The 20794-nt window shown below is 38.1% G+C and overlaps 1 protein-coding gene across 5 annotated transcripts in view; it reads right to left on the bottom strand.

Annotated features, from left to right (window-relative positions):
• RAPGEF4 (Rap guanine nucleotide exchange factor 4) overlaps positions 1-20794 on the bottom strand; it is a 153703-nt gene that overhangs the window by 30420 nt on the left and 102489 nt on the right. For all 5 annotated transcript variants that reach the window (XM_054830896.1, XM_054830897.1, XM_054830900.1 and 2 more), the window contains 7 exons: positions 15323-15407; positions 12111-12171; positions 11309-11385; positions 10038-10184; positions 8608-8723; positions 5321-5409; positions 2955-3033 (listed from right to left, as the gene is read on the bottom strand). In XM_054830896.1, coding sequence (XP_054686871.1) covers positions 2955-3033; positions 5321-5409; positions 8608-8723; positions 10038-10184; positions 11309-11385; positions 12111-12171; positions 15323-15407 — 654 coding nt within the window. The remainder of the gene's footprint in view (positions 1-2954; positions 3034-5320; positions 5410-8607; positions 8724-10037; positions 10185-11308; positions 11386-12110; positions 12172-15322; positions 15408-20794) is intronic.

Raw genomic sequence — 20794 nt, 5'->3', positions numbered from 1 at the left:
GTTTAATATTCTACTGAGTCATTTTTCTCATGCCATTTTTACCTTTCAAACACTGTAATTATTTCATGTATTTTTACTTTCTTATTAACTGACTCACCACAGGCACTGGCAATTTTTCTGTATTTTTACTGCTCATTTATATTAATTGCTCTTTTATAAACATTATCATAGGGAAAGTCAATGAAGGGTTCTTCCATTTTTACGGGACCTACAGGATGCAGCTTCACTGCAGACTGCAATCAGAAGTAAAATATCATGTATGCTTTCAACAAGTGTCAGGTAGTTGTAAAATATTTATCAACACCAACAAGGTTAGAGTTCAGTGTATACATATTTTTCTAATTATGTCTAGCATATGCTAGGAAATGGAAGGAATTCTGAAATCTGTTCTTCCCTGCCTGGGAACACTTAACCGTATCAGGAGCTGTGCAAAATCAGCACCCATTACTACAGCAGAACACAAACTATTTTGCTGGCATGATGGTAAAGGAGGTTCACAAAACATTCATATAGAAACATACTAAAGGACTATTATCTACAGAGAGCAAGAGAGGAGTTTATACTTCATAAACAGTGGACCTTTAAAGATGCACACCTGCACACATGCTCACACACCTGCACTATCCCAAGTGCACTTTTGCAGGTGCTACTCTATTTCAAGTTTTCTTTTGGGCTTTGTCCTGTCTCCCTCTGACAAGCTGCAGCTCTGTGAATTTGTCCTTTTCCATCTCTGTGAAGAAGGGAGGGAAACAGGGGCCTTGGTCCAACACACAGGACTGATGTCCTGATCCAGGACAGGGGCACATGCCCTTTGCTTCCCTATAGAAAAGAAGTATGTGATTTTGTTAATATTGCAGGATCCCTATACTTTAATGACTAAAAAAGAATAGTGTGCTGAGGGACAGCACAGTATAAGCACTGAGTCCGCAGCAAGCAATAATGTTATTTAGCCAAAATGGTTCATTCCTTTCAGGATTAAAGAATTTACAGATGACAAAATGCTGCTGTAAAAGAAGTGAAAACCCAAATAATTTATACCCCGTACTGTGCTTGAAAGCACTACAGTGGTCTAGCTCTACTCCTACTTGCATACTGCCAGCTAAAATAGTATCCTAAGTGGGTGTAGGAAAATGGACTTGTATTGATTGAAAATTGGGAGCTGGAGCAAAAACAGTGTCTCTGACTGAATCACCTTTCTTCTTTTTCTTTTTCTGTTTTAATTTCCTCACTGAGCATAACTAATCTCTCTTTAGCCCCACGGCACCAGCAAACATTTTTGTAGAGTGATTTTGCTCAAAAAGATGAGCTTTGTTAGCAACCTTTCAACTCTAACAATAAATTTCAATGGTACCATCAACAGAGCACAGTTTGATTTTCCATATTCAGAATGGACCAAATAAACAATAATTCAGCTCTAGGAAAAGCTGACACTAAAGCAGTGGGATACCAGTTACTTCCAGCCCTCCTCCTCCTCTCTGAAAAGAATTAGCATGCCTGCCATGACCCACTTAAGACCGTGGTCTTAGCCTCCTCTCCAGAATAGATTTCATCACAAGTGAATACATATACATAAGTGACACTATCACTTTGATCTTCAGAAAAGCTTTTCCCCTATAAACAATGAGGTACATTTTGCTTATGCATCTGATTTTCCCAGTTATTGGATATCAGGGGTACACTATTATAACTGAGGATAGACAAGCCTGAGTCTTAAATGGACTGATTGAATAATATGAGCTAGATAAATCAGAAAAGAAAAAAAATCCAACATAAAAAGTGCTGTCCTTTTCTTCCCCTCTCAAAGCTGTCAGCAACAGCATTTCATAATACATTTGATATCCAAAACTATGTGGTTTTGGAAAATGTGTTTGTTTCAGGTGTATGAACAATTTTCTGCAGACCAGTTTTATGGGTCCAAAGGTTTTCAAAACAATTACTGTCCTTGCTAGGAGTAACACAAATGGATTCTCAAGCTTGCCAGACAAGGACATGACGCTCTATTTTGTGGTTTCAGGGTGTTAGCTTTCCCAGATGTCACTCGCCCCACTGAGCTTCAAGGAAAACACACTTTCACACCAATCTGATTCTAAAAAAATAAATAGGGAATTGAAGTTATTATACCCGTGTCAGAATTCTATAAAACAGAAAACATTATATGTTTATTTAATGCTCCCAGTCACTTGATAGCTTCAAGTCACTGTGCACAAGGACAACTCTCAGTGCCCAACAGCTCCCCAAACTAAATGACCTGCCAGTAACTGACTGACGGACATTTCACAGACTCCTTCAGTAAAACATGCAGACAGTACAAGAATCAGCTCCAGCTCTTGATGCTATCCACTGTAAGCTTTCATCTCCTAGGTATTCGCATGCAATTGAAGTTTCTTGCAGTTTGTTAATGCTTGCTATAGACTATTATTATAGATTATTATTATTTTTATTCATAACTATTATGAAAGCTCCTCAAAACTACTTACTCATTATTCTACCAGTTTAGGCACCCTTTTGCTTCAGGCAGTTTGCAGCTTGTAATCTATATAAAGTGGACCATTGAAATCACCAAAACATAATGAGCTTAGTTAAAATCTAGATGCTATAGTTCAGCAAAAACCAAGACAGATGGAAAGAATACAGGAAGGGAAATCCAAACTTTTATGTAATTTCATTTATCTGGTGGAGGGACAGTACATTTCTTTCCCTCGGAATAGTAATCAGCACAGGAAAGATACAGTTTTCATGCTCCAGGATAGTATCTCATCATGGGTATACACTATCCATTTCAGAGTTGTTGAGCTACGGACAGCCATTAGTCAGACACTGAGAACCTACCCACAAAGCACAGCCTCCAGGAAATGCGATGCATGTACGTACTTCTTGAGAGAGAGAAGCTTCAGTCTCATCACCGATAGGGACAGCTGTTAAAGGAATGTAACTTTTCCCTTAGAAAAGGATATTGTGCCATCAAGGCTGGGCAGAGCTGACTATTTGGCATAAAAACACAGTGCATCATAATAAAATCATTTAAAACAGAATCTGTGAAAAGAGAAGAAAGCAAGCAGTCAATTAAGCCCCTGCAAACAGCTTGGGGATCACAAGGATGAGTTTTCTTTCAGCTAAAATATCTTACTAGCCCTCTGCAGATAATAAAGGGGTCTTTTGCACTTTGTTTGTAGGAATTAAGTATTAAAATGGGGAATGAACAAATATGAACTGAAATATTAAGCTTTTATTCTTGTCTGCATGAATTTTATTGCACTTATGTTAACAGGCATTTACCTGTGTCAAAGGAAAATTTGGCACAGAAAAAAAACCAAAACCAAACCATCTGTGCGAAAGTGAAATATTTGGATATACTTCTCTACAAGTGTAGAGATCTTAGCATCAGAAGAATCAGACCTGCCATGCCTGGGTACCTAAGAAGTGCTGCTGCATTTGGCTTTAGGGAACTACAATACCAGACAGCCCATATAGTATATACTGTATATACTACACAGGAGAAGGCAAATAATTTAATTCTTTGCTGATTTCCTAGCAATGAGCAGAAGGCCTAAAAGACATAAATGGACAGTCAAACATCTGGTTTTATTTTGATTCAAAAGTATCACAGCTGCTACATTTACATTAAAACGTATATGAACAATATGCTATTTTCTCTGGCAAAAAATAGCAAGCTATTTTTTCTGTTAAAATGATCTGTGGTAGCACTGGTGTAAATCCCAGTTTGCCTTATCTTTGTATTTGTGACAACAAGAAGGATTTATAAAGCCTGGCTGCAGAGGCCAGAATAAGTTTGGCAGTGAGAATAAACTTTATTTTACTTTTCAACTATGCAAGTCTTATATGGAATCACTGAGAAACAATAAACACAAAACCCTGGGGTATCATTTCTACAGTGCAACTTTTGAGATAAGACAAACTTTTAAAACCCCTGTAAGTAAGGGATGTCAGAAAAAATATGGTGAGATCACTGTGTAATGTAATATTACATCATTGCTTCTGCTGTAATTCATATATGAAAATATCTCTCAGTTGACAAAACTCACCTCTGGAAGGGTGAGATGTTTTCTTTGCATAATATCCAGAGCAAGGTGGATTTTAACTGTTCTTAAATTAAAGGAATGCATAAACTAAAAATTCGATTTTCCAGCATTCTGAGCTTCTATATCCTAAAAATAGCTTTTTTTGTGAACTGTGACATTTTGCATCCTATTAGGATAGAGGTATAATCTTGTTGTTGGATGTTTTGGGTAAAAGTTTTAAAAGATTTAAAAAATAATTTGTTTTAGAAAAATGTTTAATACATGCATACTATGAATAGTAAACTTGTGATTATATACTTTCAGGCTTAAAGAACAACATTCTGCCTGTAATCCTAATAAACAGGTATTTATGAAAAGGATCATTTTTATTCTTAGAAGTGGTTAAAACACACACTGTAAAATTCAATTCTTCCACCATTTATGGACCGCTACACGGTTTTGTCCAATACTATGAGGTCAGTAACAGATTAACTGGATTTAAGAACACCTTTGAATATATACTTCTTCGACATCTGCAGTGTAACAAGAACTTGCTAAAGCAATATTGTGTAGCTTAATACAAAAGTCTCTGCATTATCATAATTAGGAGGAATTTTTCGTGCCTCTTTTTAAAAATTAGAATACTTACTAATAGTAAGTCAGCAAATATCTATATCCCTAGATGTAAATTCTCTTTTCTCTTTACACTAATGAAAAGCAGCCTATTAAGTGCACCTGCAGCAACCTGCATTCTTGGGACTTGGCCCATGGTGTGCTGAGTTCTTCTCTTTTGAGTAACAGTTCTTTCTCTGCACATGGGAAAGTATTACAAACAAGTAATTTAAATTGTGATACTTTAAATGATGTGATATGGATATGTAAATTTGGGTATACTTATACTGGCATAATGCAATGGCTGGAGGTATCAAGCTAGTTCACAGTATTAAGCAACACTTAAGAACAAGAAGCATGAGTACCATTATCATCAGGTGGCAATGCATGCTCTGTCCTGGCCTTATAGCTGTGCCTGATTAAAGTCATGACTAGTGGTCTGGCACCTTTTGAGATTTCGCTGTTCTACTCTGAACCAGAAGTACAAATACAATAGAGCTGGCTAGGAAGAGTGGATTGTCATCTTTAATTCTGGATCGCCTAGGTTTTCTTGGGGTTGTTTCAGAGCGGTGGATAGTTCTTATTCTGGGCAAAACTACCACTAGCTGCTTTTCAAAGCGTCACATTGCAGTGTTGCCCCAGCAAGATCTTATGTAGCAATAATAACACGGCCTTTGTCATGTAGATACCTGTTGCTTCATTTAAAGTTGCTTCAAGGCGCATAGTTTCTAGAAAGTGCTCTAAAATTTTCTCTGGGGTTCCTGACATCACAATATACCTGAGGGAGGGAAAGGAGCAGTTAGTGTCTCATAGGCAAAAGAGCTCATCAAGAAACAGTTGTGTTCCAGTGAGAAGATCAGGACTGAAGAGTGCCACAGTACAAATACCTGCTCTGACCGGAATCTCTGTGTGACTTAGGACAAAACAACTCACAATCTTTGTCGGCTTCCCCTCCATAAAATGGGAGCAATAACACTCTCCACCTTACCCAGGCAGTGTGAGATGACAGATGGCCCCCTCCCCGCACAAGTACTCCAGTATAACACCACCACAGTTACACCACAATCAGAAGAGCTGCACTGGTGCAAACTTGGGGAAGTGCAATCAGGCACGCTTCTCCACTGAGAATAAATTTCTCATTAATGATAGCAATTCGCAGTCATTACAGGGTCTTAACAGACTTAGTATGAGCATGAAATGAGAACTGGTGTGTATCAGTGCCAGAATGAGGGGACAATTTCTTTTAACATCACCGATGGGATAGTCTGAGAAGATGGGGGCAGATAATGAAATAGCACACTGTATCTTCACATTTGTGCAATGTCTTAGATAGCTGAAGTAAGTAAGTTTTGCAAGTGGATAAACTTAGGATTGTACCATTTCCTGGAGTGAATTTAGGGAGATGAGAGAACAAGTACAACAGTCAGGTTTTTCTGCTTCATGCAAAATCACTGGCAACATTTTAAGTACCAGCAGAATATCACAGGATATTGCTAAACTTATCCTGTGGTCTTTTTTTTTCTTTCCTTGCAGATCAGATTTTTTATCTTTCCCTCCATTCTTTCAATCTTTGCATCTTTTTTTCTTCTTTTTTTTTGGAATCCAACTGATAAAGTATGGAACTTTAAAAAAAAAAAAGAAAGAAAAAACCCCGAGAAGTGAAGATACTCTGCTCCTGCTGAGAAATAAGTGGTGGAGCTGAGCTCCTGGGAGCTCCTCCTCACTTTGAGCGCTGACCGTCACAGTTCTTTTACCTGCCAACCCCTTTGGAAGAACTGTATTGATGTCCCAAGAACACAAACACTTGTTAAGCCAGTGCACATTCTCGCAGAGATACTAACCAAGTATCTGAGTGAGTGAAGCAGAGAAATCACAGGTTGCTGTACTCTGAATATGAAAGTGAAAATGAAAAGTGAAGTGACTTGCAGGGCTGCTGAATTCATCCTGCATGAGTGTGATCACCCATAAAGAGTTAGATCTTGGAAGTGAGAACTTCAGAGCTAATCCTTCGAAGCAAAACTGTCACTGTTTGAAAGCATGGCTCAGGGAGCTATGTAGGAGCTGTGCCTCCTCAGTAGAGGAGGCAGTAGAATCCAAACTGCAACTGAGAGGATCTGTTCCCAAAGTGAAGTTTCTTGGTTGACTGGATATCTCAGGGAACAACTTTGGGATGCAGAACATTTCTCTAGTGCAAATGCTACATACCTACTTAGGGAGCAAAGCCCAAAGGTCAGCTCATCTGAAGAGATGTCAGAGATGTAAGCATACCAATTAAGGGCAAAGCAGCAAGCCTTTAAGAAGAGGTCCCTGCTAAGGGGACTCTTTTCGCATAGTGATTTTTCAAAACTGCTGAACACTCAACTAACACATTCCAGTAACACATTCTGGAAATCAGAATACATCAGTAACTTTGATTTGGATTCTCAAGCATCAGTGTAGCCACTTACTGTATTTACTAACAAAAGCAACAAAAGAAATGTCATCTTCAAAACCAGTGAACTCACTTTGAAAGATTTTAAACAAAAAGACACTGCCAACACACTATTAACAAAGTAATGTGACTGCTTCCTCTTTTGTGTAGCTTATGTCTATTTGTCATTGTCATCAGCAAAAGCTCCCTTGCTGGCACATTGATAGTACCCAAAAGCTGATCAAATGCATCAAATATTTACAGAAATGAAATTCTGAGCTTTACCTGAAAATATGCCTGGAATGCAAACTGTAAAATACAGCCTAACTTAACCAGGGACCATAAATGTCTGTAGCTATATTTTTATGCGCAAGGAAATATTAAATAATACAAATCATGCTGGTGCGAAGAGTCTGCAAGGAAAGTAGTGTTTGAAATATGTTTAAATGAAACTTTCACTTTTGAAAGCATGAAAAAAAATCAGACTCAAGAAAATGGATTTAAATCTGTGACCGAGTTGCTGTGCATTGCAGTTGCTGATGCACATCCACTGGCTGCAGTCAAGTTCCCCTCATTTAGACAAAGAAAAATTTGTTTTAAGAGTACATGTTTTCCTGGTAGCATAGTTTGTTTTTCTAATAGATCAAGTGAAAGATGAAATGGCAGTTTCTGAAATATGTGAAATGTGTGTATAAAATAAAAGGAATGGTTTATTCAACCCTTCACAGATCTCTACCAATCTTTATATTCAGTTATGCAGATAAAATAGGTATATGAAATCCCAGATCAGATAAAATCTGTACCCAAAATATCTCACAGAGAATTAGCTCTTTCTTTGAGAAAAAATAAGGTCCAGGGTAAAGGATTCAAAACTTCCTGGTGCTTATTTTGTTGGAGTTGTTTGAGTATTTCTGAAGAAAATTGTGCAATTGCAAATAATACATTTACAAAGTCTTTAGGGGTTTTACCAACATTTGGAATGATAATAGCCTCACTCTACTCTTATCACAGTAGTGTCCAAACAGAATTGTACTTTTTGCCTTTCAGTAAGAAAGTAAATAAAATATAATGAATATTGTTATTACAGTGCAAATCTATTCTGTAAGATAAGCTCTGTGACTTTCATTGCATGAGATCTTCGTTTTGTATAGAAATTGTACCTAGCAAACTCTTATTAGAATCCAGAGCTCAAAATCCAAAATGAAAATATCTGTACTTAACAATAAAACAATGTATTTTCCTCACGCCTTTTACACAGTAGCTCAGCTTAATAAGGTTTCAGCATTCTCCGTGTGCAGTCTATTTAGAAGCTATTACTTGAGATGATAAGTATTTACAGTGAGATCTTTAGAGAAGTATTGTGTAAAGACATAAAACTAGTGTGCTGCTGGAAATGGATACATTATCCAGTATGGGGCATGTGATCAGCTGATGATTAAAAAAAAGAAAACTTTATATGCATTGCATTCTTCCATAGAAAGGGGGAATATGCTATTGTTTGGATAATAATACCATATGAAAAGGTTAATGACTGTCTGATATTTGCACTATTGAATGAAAACATACTTGTGCTGAGGCTGTGAATTTCCTTGATTAGAAACTCTGTTTCCTGCTGGGATCTTCTCCAACACCAAGACATCTTGGTCATGTTCTTTGAGTCTTACTGTATTTGCTTCCACATCCTGCAAGACAAGTTACTTTTAATAAAGTAATTGCACTTGAGTTGGCTGATTAGTTACTCCGAAAAAGCGCATGACTTTCAAAGACAAAAGACTCTTGGGTTGGTTCTTTTCCCCTGCATTTATCTATCTTTATTCTGCTTTTCTCACAGGCAGAATCAAGAGGCAACCACTGGCAGTGGGGAAGAGGCAGAGAATTGTGGGAGGGACTAGAGCAAGAACCATGTGAAAAATCTCTGGCTATGGCAAAGGAAAAAGTTTGCCAAAAAAACAGAGTCCCCCCTCAGACTCTTCATGTGTAATGTAATCTCTATCCCCACTTACATGCGAGCATTATTATCTATAATCTTGACTTTTCTCTTAAAAAAAAAAAAAAAAGAAAATTACACTTAAAATTGGTAAGTCTTAGCTCAGTAAACTGTCAGTAAACTTTTCATTTTCTACTATCAGATCATAGTAGAAAAAGAAAAATAGAAGTATTAAATACAGTATGCATTCAAATAACACAAATGAAAACTGGCAAGACCATGGACTTTGATCTTCTTTGAAGTATCAACCAAAGCTAAATCAGTTGAAAGCCTCCATGGCCAACCCAACCTTATTGCCAATGGGATCCTCGTTCCCTTTTGTATAGTAAACACAATCTTACGTCATTTTTCTAGCACAGTAATCTGTATGGATTGGTTTTATTGCTGCAACACTGGGCATGTATACATTTGAATACAGGATGATACCATTTTTGACTTCCTATACTATGAATGATTGCAAAACAGCCTGTATTTACAGAATTACAGCTGGACTTTGGAACACATTTGACCTAATGTGAATATCTGTAAAATTAGTCTGGGAATATCTTTCTAGAGCTCTCTGATAAAGACATCTGTGTATTTACCTGTAGATTATTTAATTTGCCACTTGATTCTGCCTTAAATCTATTGATTTTAAGGTACCTGACACTGACCTATCTGGAAGAATGGGTGATCTTGTTTTATTCAGTATTTGGATGGAAGATCACCCAGAAATCCTGGACAGCATAAAGAAAAAATGAACACTTGGCAAATTCTAGACCACAGAAATGTGAGCGACAAAAGATTCCCATTTGTCCCATTTTCATGGCTGAGCTAGGAACAGAAAAAGAGGAAAGATTATTAATATATTCTTTACTTGATCTTCCAGACTGTCACATCTCTGTTCTGCAATTAGGGACACTTCAAACAAGCTTATCAATATCAATATATCCATAGAAATAAAGACAGACTCTAGAAAAATTCATGAGTTCTGATATTGTGCTGTCGAGGCGGCCCTTCCCACTCTTACCCTAAGGATCCTGTTGAAGTCCTCCTTGTCTACTCTCAAGAAGTGGCAGTTGTCTTCACGCAGAACAATGGATGCTGCTCTGGGAGCATCATTCACAAGTGCTAACTTGCCAAAATCATCTCCTTCGTGTAGAGTACATACCACACCCTGCACAGAGCAAAACATTTACATGCAGAAACCCATCATTACTCTGGATTCTATTCAAAGTCCTTGTACAAACACCGGACTTCACAATCAAATACCAAAACAAATCTATTTGGCAGGAAATCAACAGCCAAAATAATGACTAGGAAACAATACTTGATAGCTGGTTATTACTATTACTAAAGAAAGGCAAGAATAGAAAAGAATTGGCTTATTCTCTGAAATTACATTCAGCTTGAAGGACTCTTCTAGCTCTGCTGAAGACAGAAAGTTGTTGAGTTGTTTGGTTTTTATTTATAGAGGCCCTAAAAAATAAGATCAAGTTTGCAGAAATAACATATAACACCACATCCTCAGCTGGTGTAAATCAGCAGAGCTCCATTTACTCCAATTTATAGTAACAGAGGATCTGGCTCACCCAGTGATATAAAAAAAGTAGCTAAATATGGGTTACTTAGGAACATACTTAGCACCTGGGCCTCTATCCTAGATTTTGGTGAAATGCTTGGTGTTCAGAATGGAGAATTCTCACTCACTAAATGAGAAATCAATAGGGAAGTAGGGATTTTTAAAGTCTCAAGGGATTGCTGTGTACCAAAGTCCTATTTTTTGCCTTGAAAAATCTCTCTCATAAACAGGAAATTTAATAGAGATGCTTTTCAGTCTATAGCCTAACTAAAATGAAGAGCTGGCATAAATTTGGGAGGGGTTCATCCAACCTGAGAACCACTAGTCACAAAGCAGTACTTCTGTCAGACATGCCTGACATGCTTGAGGAAAGTCAGTCATACAAATGCAAGAGAATATGGTGGTAAAGGGACAGGGCAAAAACCCCCATGAGACAGAAGTCTGGCAAATCACCAAATTCCAGCAAATGACTTTGTCCTAAAGATACTGATGTAATTCTGATGAATTATATTCAGAAAGTGTGTAATATATCCTGAAATTATACAGCAATCAACTGGAAGTATAATCAGTGAAACCACTGGATCATTTCTTAATAAATTACATTCAATTTGTTTCCTCAGACAAAGCAATTTTGCTCTAAATTAAACTGTATTCCTTCAAAGTTTACTCTTACAATTTCAATAATAAGAATCATATAAAAAGGCTTTTGAAAAAAATACCTTGCCATAAATGACTACGTTTACTGATCCCTTTAGGATAATGTACCAAGAAGTACCTTCTTCTCCCTGATTAAATACTACAAGAGAGAGAAAAGATTTTATGGTGAGAATATAGTTATTCAAAATATAAATGGGCCAGATTCTGCACTCAATAAAATTCAAGGTAACTCTACTGCAGTCATATTAATATCTATCTTGAAAAAGGGCATACTATGATTTTAAAACCAATTGCCTTTAGATTTTAGAAAAAACCCACACCCATATAGTAGTAATTTTATTACACTGATGTGAAAGTTGCTTTTATTTTCCATGACAATTGCAACAGGTTATCAATTGCTAATCAGCACATGGATTTGGATTCCACCAGTAGGACCATGGTCTAACCCATTTCTCTAGTGGCTGTGAATTTGACATTAATTTCTTAAAACTTCTCAGTTTAAACAGGTCTGAGTAATCTAACACTTTAAATCCTTTATTTTGTGCAGCAAGATTCTTTTTAATATGAGGATAATATTAAAATACGTTTTAAATAGAGATTGGTCCAACCCAAAATTCTAGATAAAAACACACCCAAATTGTAGACGATAGATATATCCAACCAAGGATACAGAATTAATTTTGGTACTGTCCCTGCAATCAGCAACAGACTAAGCCAACACCTATTACCCCAGGTTTTAAACACTAAGTGCTAGTCAAGTTTGAAGAGGGCATCCAAGTTTTGTGCTTGTCATTTAAACATTAAGAATTAAAATGTTCATGCCACAGATGAGAAAGAAGATCTGACAGGATTCCATTTACTTACAGACCGTCCCTGCTTTGGGATGTGACTCAAAAATGAGGACACCTGCTAATTCTCGCTTTACCTTAAAATAAAGAGAGAGAAATTATAGTTTTTGTATGTATCTTATTCTTCCCTTCCTTCTGCATCATTCAGCACTCATTCAGAGTCACACAGCCAGACAATGGTCTGCTTCGCTTGATGTCCTATTTCCTACTGTTTGCCTTTACAGAACAGGAGCCTCTACATTTGCTGGCTCCAAGGCCTCAGACAAGGGCATCTTTAAGATACAGGTCTCCTCATCTTTCTTCATACAAACACATGTGAGGCCATTATTAACACTTAACATTAACATAATGGAAAACTTCAAACAGTAATAGCTGATCTATTACAGAAGATAGCTAGCAATTGTCAATTACCCCATGGGGCTCTGCGATACTCCCGTTCTTCCCTGAGAAATCTGTACCCTTCCCCTTACTGACGTAAGTCTGGCCCCTTCTGCTGTGTGGAGCTGTGAGGCACAGCCATCTGGCCCTGCTGAGGCCCCCCTCTGCCTCACAGCTTCCCAGGCAAAACGTCCAGCTCACTACCTCCTCCAGGAACCGGAGAATGTGACACTGCCCTTGCTGTCAGCCTGCTCCTCAGTGGGTTTATATTGCTCTGGTGTGATTAGCTCTTACAACTGACTGGGCAGTTGCCTCTAGTGACACACTGTTTACAACTGCTTTTTCTCACTGTAAACACTGTCAGTGTTACTTTCACAAATAGTAGCAGCACTGGGAACATCATATTATCCTGAGTTTTCCTGTGTGCTTTATGTCTCTCTTCATACAACCGCAAGTCTCCAACGACTTGGAGTCCAATTTCCAAGCAGTGGGATTCTTGTTTTCAGAGAATGTGAGCTGGTGACAATCCATGTTTCAGAGGTAGTACCATGTAACTTAACCGTGCCAAATACAGAACAAAAGCTGGCTCCAACATATATTTAGTAATAGTATTTTCACACCATTCTCCCAACTGCTTAAATTGAAAAAATGTTTAGGCCATGAAGAAAAACTTGGGGAGGAATTCGCAAATTCTGTACACAATCCAGATTAGTTTGGTGGCTGCATCTCCTAAGATGGGTGGACAAATTCAGGCTCTGATGTCCTAAAGGCACCCACCAAACCTTTGCTCAGGCACCAAGCATTAATGTACCACACCAGCCACCTCTCCCAGAACTCCTTCCTGACAGCCAGTGCAAAGCACTCCCTGTTTGCAGTCTGGAGGAGGGAGGCACTGGAACAGGTTGCCCAGAGAGGTTGTGGATGCCCCATCCCTGGAAGTGTTTAAGGCCAGGTTGGATGAGGCTTTGGGCAACGTGGTCTAGTGGAGGGTGTCCCTGCCTGCAGCAGGGGGGTTGGAACTAGATGATCTTTAAGGTCCCTTCCAACCCAAACCATTCTATGATTCTATGATTCTATGACAAACAGAGGTTGGACAGGTTTTTTTAGTACACTGACCAGTGAATGCACCCACAGGCCCATGATTTCTGTATCAACTAGCTCACCAAACTCTCTGCCAGAAGGCAATGACACTTTCATAAGGACAGGAAATACAACCCCATTGGCACTGTTCTGCACATTGTAGAGAGCGTTCCTATCCATGTACGTCCTCAGATGTCTTCTCAGCTGTTTCAGTCATTTGCCTCTGCAGTGAATGAATCCTCTTGATGAAGCCAAGAATTTGATTTGTTTTTAACACTGTATTATATAATTGCTTTTCATTCATACACTAACTTCACAGGCTTGTCTAGCAGGGATTAGTTCTCCACCATGTGACTTGAGTTTTATCCATTTTACTTCCTGCTGCTTGTGACACATCTACAAAACTTACTACTTTAGGAGTTATGTCTTGCTTAAAATGAGTAAGCATTCAATTTGCTTTCAAGTTGATTGACCATTAATCTTCTGGTTCATAGAAGCAATGCTGTCTGTTGCTCTTCTGAATTCCTCTAAGCTAGTCATGGTTTCTGTCCTCTGCTTTAGTTCATGCTGCACATAACAAATTCTTACTAAAAACATGGAATCAACTGCACTGTATTTCTTGCAGTTTGTATCATTTGCCATACTTATTCTATATGCTACTTGCTGTGAATTCTCACCTTAAGTCTGAATTTCTTCTGAGCTGGAAATATTTTGTGGTTTGGATTTTTTTTTTTTGTTCTGGGTTGTGTCTGTAGTATCAAGAGTGTCCTCTGCTCCCTCTCAGTATCTGTCTATCTTGGGTGGCTTCTTTTGTTTGATTTGAAAAGGGTCATTTCTGGATCTTACAGAAGTCTTTCTCTAAAGACTTTTTTCCTACATCCCAGAGATGCTTAAGGATTTTGGCTGGCTGTTCCCTCTTAGTTCAGTTACCAACTCTGGATGCATATTCTTTTTGAAAAACATTGCTCAGATGTTATATGTTTGCGCAGAGTACTATCCTTCTGTAATGCAGCTTCATAATTAGCTGCATCTGCCCAAGTTAGCTGACAATTATGGAAAATATCAAGAGCTTCCAAAGAAGCTATTGTCAAACATAACTCTACTTTCTGACTGGCTTCCTTTTCTTGAAAGCACCTACATCTTGCTGCTACCACGTAAAATGCTATTTAGCTTGTTTCAGTTGCCACAACAGTGTGTCAACGATGGTGAGACTTTAAACAGTTGCATTCTCTCCTCCAGGCATTTTCTCCATTTATTCTTGGTTCTCTGAACTGTTCTTGCTTACTGAGAGAGAAGGTGTCTGATGAGGTTTCCTTCACTCTAGGACCAAACTCCAACCAGCCAGCACTGCACAGTACACCTTTCTGCACCATGTAATTCCTCCTCCTAACTACCAAGACTCAAGCCAAGACTTCTTGTGGTTCAGAAATCAGTCATCTGTTCGGCAAAATTCAGTAGCACCACAGTCCCAGGTGTCAGGTCAGATTGTATGCATCTTAATTTAAACTCAGATATGGACTCAGATGGAGGCACCTATGCCATGTGACTGAGGTAGGGGCTGTGCAGAAATATATGAAGAGAATTATATCTGATATCCAAAAGACAACCTACGTCTGCCTAGTGCTTGGGTGGTGCTCACAGGTGGGAATAACTTCTTTGCATGGAAAGGATAAATGGAAAGGGTTGTAGGCACTCCAATTCTAACAAGGCACCAGAAGTCATAATTCAACCTCCCTTTTGGTGATGAGTTGTATTTTTAAAAACACTTACTGTGGTAGAAAGATGAGATAAGGCCTTAATGTGAAGAAGTTCTTCATATATAATTTCTAAGTCATCTACAGTTCTCTGGCCAGGTCTATAGAGAAAAGATAAAAAGGACAGCAAAATGCAATAAATGCCCAAAGTAAATGCTTCAGAGAAATAGAAAACAACACAAAATGCTGTTTTACTGTCTACTGAAGGGTACATCCTCACTAAACAGGGACTGAATGATGGTTCTGGCTGGAGGACTTAAACACACAAAGGATGGAAGCAGTATGAAACCACCTGAATGACATCGAGCAGCAGCCATGGCAACCACTTTAGAGAGACCCTGATTAGGCAGCTTTCCTGATGAAATCAAGTGTTCTATATGTAAAATGGTCAGATAAATCAGAAATGGTACATAAAGATCTGTTCCTTTCAAAAGGACACCCAAGTGTGGGGCCTGCACTATTTTTCACATGTGGCATTAATTAGTTGTAGCAAACAGACAGTAGTAGCGGTTTGTAAAGGAGTGTGAGAATTTCTGCTGAACAAATTGGAAGAGGCAGCAGTGCATCTTGGAGGACAGTAAATGACTGTAATAGAGTTAATGCTGAGTGCTGCTGTTTAGCCACAAAGGTAAATAAGAACCACTCCATAGTTTCAACTTCTGTCACTGAAAAATACAAGGTGCTGCCATTAATAAAAAGCATGCATTGATGAAGGAATAATCCTCCTATAGCACAACGAGGAACGAGGCTGCCACTGTGATGGAAATAATTGCATTTCTGTAGTCTACACACTGGAAAATTTTCTGATTGCGAAAAAAGGACACAAATATTCTGAGGACTGCAGTATGTCAGAGATGCTTTGGAGGATCTAATAAATAGTACCCATGAGAAGGAGCTGTAGGAGCTTGTGAGTAACTCCTAATCTTTTTCCCACTCACAAGATTCTCTTCAGTTAAAGTGTCTAATACAACTTTATTTTCTAAAAGGACAAATTCTCCTGTGATATAATTTCAGACAGCGCATTAGAGTTACACACACACATACAGAGAAAGAATCCTTTAAAGCATTATTCCAAGTTACTTTTATAGGACTAAGTCCTTTCAAGCAATATGTTTCAGATTTGTGAAAAGCAGAATATAAGTAATTAAATCACTGGGCCAAGAATAGAAGAAAAGAGAAACCTAGTTATAAGAAGGGCAAGAGGATAACTTTAAGATGTGAGGAAATGGGATACAGGAAGTCCAGTCCAGGGGCAGGAGTTTCCAAGGAGAAGGTTTACACACTCGCATTAAGAGCAGGCTAGTGCACAGTTCCAAACCCCCACACTGTCTGCAATGTGTGGTTGAATCTTTGGACAGCCCTAAAAGAAACATCACAATGAATCTTTCTGATTGAAGTTTTCCTATTAAAATGACAGTATTACAGGAGATTCTAGCATCTAGAGGATCAGGAAAGTCATATAAAGAAATAGAGTACTCTATAGGTTTTCTGCCTAATCACCTCTTGGTTCTTGCTCTGTCTAAAGTATGTGTGAGGTAGAGGGAGTATGCAGCAGTTGTGTCACTCCAGAGTTATACTGCATCTTTTTGCAAAAGAAGTTGGATGGGCTCTTCTTTTGGGTTAAGGAAGTACTGGAGAAGTCACAGAAAACATAAGGACATCTGACGTCATCTCTGCTAAGCAAGCTATATTTTTCATCTGTTCTTCACATACCGATGACTGCATTTATCAGTACTCAGATTAAAGACCAATTTAGACAAAAAAACGTTTTGGATTGAATTATTCTCTTCTCATGCAGAATGGAATAAACTGTTAAGGGAGAAACAGAAACTGGTTTGGTACTGCTATGCCCTCTAGTGACTCAAAATACTCTTTGCTATTTCTAAATCTGGCTTGAAATTGTAAGGCTGCCACTCCTAGTGATTTATGTGGAGCAGTAGCAGCTTAATTAACAAAGCTAAGCCAGTACTAGCTACCTTTCACTGGAGATTTAAGAAACACAAGGTAAGGATTTTAACAAACAATACTTCCCATAGGAAGTAACAACTTTATTTTTATTACATGCTTGTAAAGCCAGCATGTCTTGGAAAATGGAAAACATAGTGTAACTAATTAACAAATTTCTACATGTAATTAAAATATAAAAGAATGATCAGATCTCTATCAAGACAAAAGGGTACACTCTTCTTTCAGTATGTCCATTTGCCTACAGTGTTAGCACATTGGGAGGACTGACAATCTGTAGTGGATATGTACCCAGTCTTTACTTCTGCTCCTGCAGACATCACGTGGAGAGATATTAGGCATCACTGCTTCTGTAAAACCTGTGTGGTGGCCCACTGATGTTGATTTGTAGGATCCTGCTGTGTAAAGACCTAGTTTCTGCAGGGGACACATTCTAACAGCAATAGCTGGTTATAGACAGGATAATAAATGGAATAGGTAGAGAACGAGGCTACACATTAATGGTCAGGAGAACTCAGGTGATATTAAGTGATCAATAAAAACCATTCAGTGTTTGGAGAATTTATCAAGGTCAGAGACATTGAGCTCCTCTGTGGCTAGGCATGTTGACAATAACATAGTACTTTGCCATTGATAAACTATGTACGTTCAAACAATATCATTGATTATTTTTATTACACAGCTACCCAGAAAATTCTCAGATAATAAGAACAAGAGAAAAGATCAGAGACCCCATAACATTGTGATTATACATCAAATAAGCATATATTTCCACAGTACAAATTTTGTCTTCAAGTACCATAAAGAATATATAGGAGACATGAATAATTTTACCCACTACCTGTGTCTGAGTGTGAAAGCGAATGCATGTTCACTTACTCTAGCACAGAAGCTAATTACGTAATCTTTGTATTTGAATCGGTGCTCCTTGATTAACTCCATAAATACCATTTACCACATATAATACTTGTAAATATCAGTGCACTGATATGTGGAAGATAATCTGTATTTGCTGTCCCAGGAATAACACTTGGTTTATTAAATGTTCTTGGCAGGAAACTCCACCAAGGACTATGGAACTTAATACAGTCTTTATGGAGAAATCTGGTGTGGTTCTTACCACTAACAGCTGGGTGGAATATCAAAATAAAAATTTTTAAGAACAAGAGAATAAATATGTCTTGCTTAATTTTTCCAAGACCTTCAAGAAGCTATAGATTCTTAGCAATAATTAAATTGTTATTTTATTACATATATCTTTTGTGCTGTTTACCATGTTTGGATTTGTTTTCACTTCCTCTCCCTAGCATCCTGTCAAGCTTACTTCTGCAAGTGACACTAAAATTTGATCATATGTGGAATCAAAAAGTCTTTGTACTGAGAAAAAAATCTGCTGAGTGAAGTCACCAAGAATATATAACACAGATTTATTGTTTCAATCAACATAGTAATCATATTGCTAACATACTGTAGCCTAGAGTATTAAAAAAGAATATAATCCATACCATCATCTGAGTTAAATGCTGTTGGCTGATGAATACAGTTCTCCCTTTAAAGACTCCTGTTATTATTGTTTAGCTTTGTATTACAGCATCCTATTTAATTAGGGTTTACCTTCAGTTAGCTATATCTGAACACAATTAAAATAAAATAAAAATAACTAGAAAAATGTTTTCAGGATGTATTTTTATATTGAAGGATTGAAACACTTGTAAGGAAGAGCTGTGTTAATTGCACAGTATTTTTTCCAGGGACTTGTTCAAGGTCTGCACCTGTGCTCCAGGCATTATAATGACCAGAGAGCTGTGTTTGCTACTTCACAAAAAGCTATTTTCACATTCACAGTGTATGTGTTTCCAAAGAAAAAAAACCCACCCAATAGCAACAAGAGCCTGCCAAAAATTTCCCTGAGCTCTATTCTGTTTTTTAAACTATAGAACATTCTTTCACAGTTTGACAGTTAAAATGCTGCAGTTAATGTAATAAACAGAGAATTTTTTAAATCGGCTGTCAAAACAAGTGACACTTTTTGCTAGAGATTTTCAGATTTTGAACAATAGAAAGTACCTTTCAAAGCAACAGCTTCATTATACAATCAAATTCTCAAAGTAATCTTCTCATCAAAGAATATTGTCTTATTTCTTTCAGGGTAATTATCTGAGTTCTGCAACCTCTCCGGAAATGGTGACTATTACAAAATGCAGCTGTGTTGGTTTGAAAATTGTGGGTCCTGTTCAGGTCAGCTAGAGCCAGTGTCTCTGAAGCTCTGACAATTCCTTGAACTTTTGGCAGCTGTAATGGTGTCTAGTCAAAACTAGCAGGACTCTGAGGATTCATGGAGATTTTAATAGCTTTGATACAGCTCAGCCCAGGGTGGATTTTCAACTAACAAAATCATAACGTGTGTAAACTGAATACCAGAACAGTAGTCAATATGGTGCCTGACAGTACAAGCTTGCTTCCATGAGCAAAGGGCAGCAAAAATAAGCACTTTCAGAGACAGGGAAAGATGTCAGATCGCTGTCAGTCTTGAGAAAACCTCTTTCCCCTCACTATATTGCATGAAAAATCTCCTATGAATATTCTTTCAGGTGATGCTGTGCAAGTGATGACTCAGAAGGGAGACCAGTACTTTCCACAGCATCATTCCAGCCTTTTAGCTCTCTGCAAGGAGTGTGGATGATAATCAACATTGATCCTACCAGGGTAAATTTACAGTGGCTGCTCTGAAAGTCATGATGGAAAGCAAATGTAGTAGGCAGCCAAAACCCATGATAACCTAAGGGGGCAATTCTCCAAGAGCCAACCTGCTCAGTCCGCCTGAGGCAAAGGAGGTAGTGCAGAGGTGTAGGGTCACAGCTCACGGTCTCCTAATGACTGGTGTCTACTCATGTGTGCAAGAAGCCCTCTCTTGCTCCTCAGTGGAGAACTGAGACATCTCTGTGAGGAGAAAACACCTCAATTCCCTGACACCATAAAGGTTTATGGAAGCACCATGCTCCCAGTCAGGTTTGTCTATGTATTTTCTGTGACAGGGAGTGAGCGGTCCTTTGGCTGTGTTTGACTAGACCTCTAATAAAAAGAGGAAAGAGAATTTATACTTTTAAAATTATTGCTGCATGGCAGTGTTACCTGTTTTCATAAGCACAAGTATCTGATAGCACTTTTTGAAATTCAGTGCTTTTAGCAAGTTTTTGGACAAAGCGACGTCTAAATGAGTTTACGATCTAAAGAGACAACACAGGGACAAGAATGGAGCAGGGAAAAGATACAGACGGAAACATAACAGGAGCAAGCACTTGTGTTAAACAAGATTCAAAACATTTTTAGTATAAAAAATGTTCTCACATTGTAGGCAGGGCCCAATCCTATCCTGTAGCAAAGACAAACTTTGCCAATGGCCTCAAAGGAGCAGGATCCAGCTTTGTGTACTTATCTTTCTTGATCTGACCCTTACAAGTAATCTTCAGTGAAGATGACCTTAAGTAATTCATTATTCTCAGTGCACTTAATTAGCAGTAAA

This window comes from Grus americana, chromosome 6 (genome assembly GCF_028858705.1).
Source record: "Grus americana isolate bGruAme1 chromosome 6, bGruAme1.mat, whole genome shotgun sequence".
Lineage (NCBI taxonomy): Eukaryota > Metazoa > Chordata > Aves > Gruiformes > Gruidae > Grus > Grus americana.
Note: the sequence above shows the minus strand (reverse complement) of the source record. Positions and strands in the feature narration are given on the sequence as shown.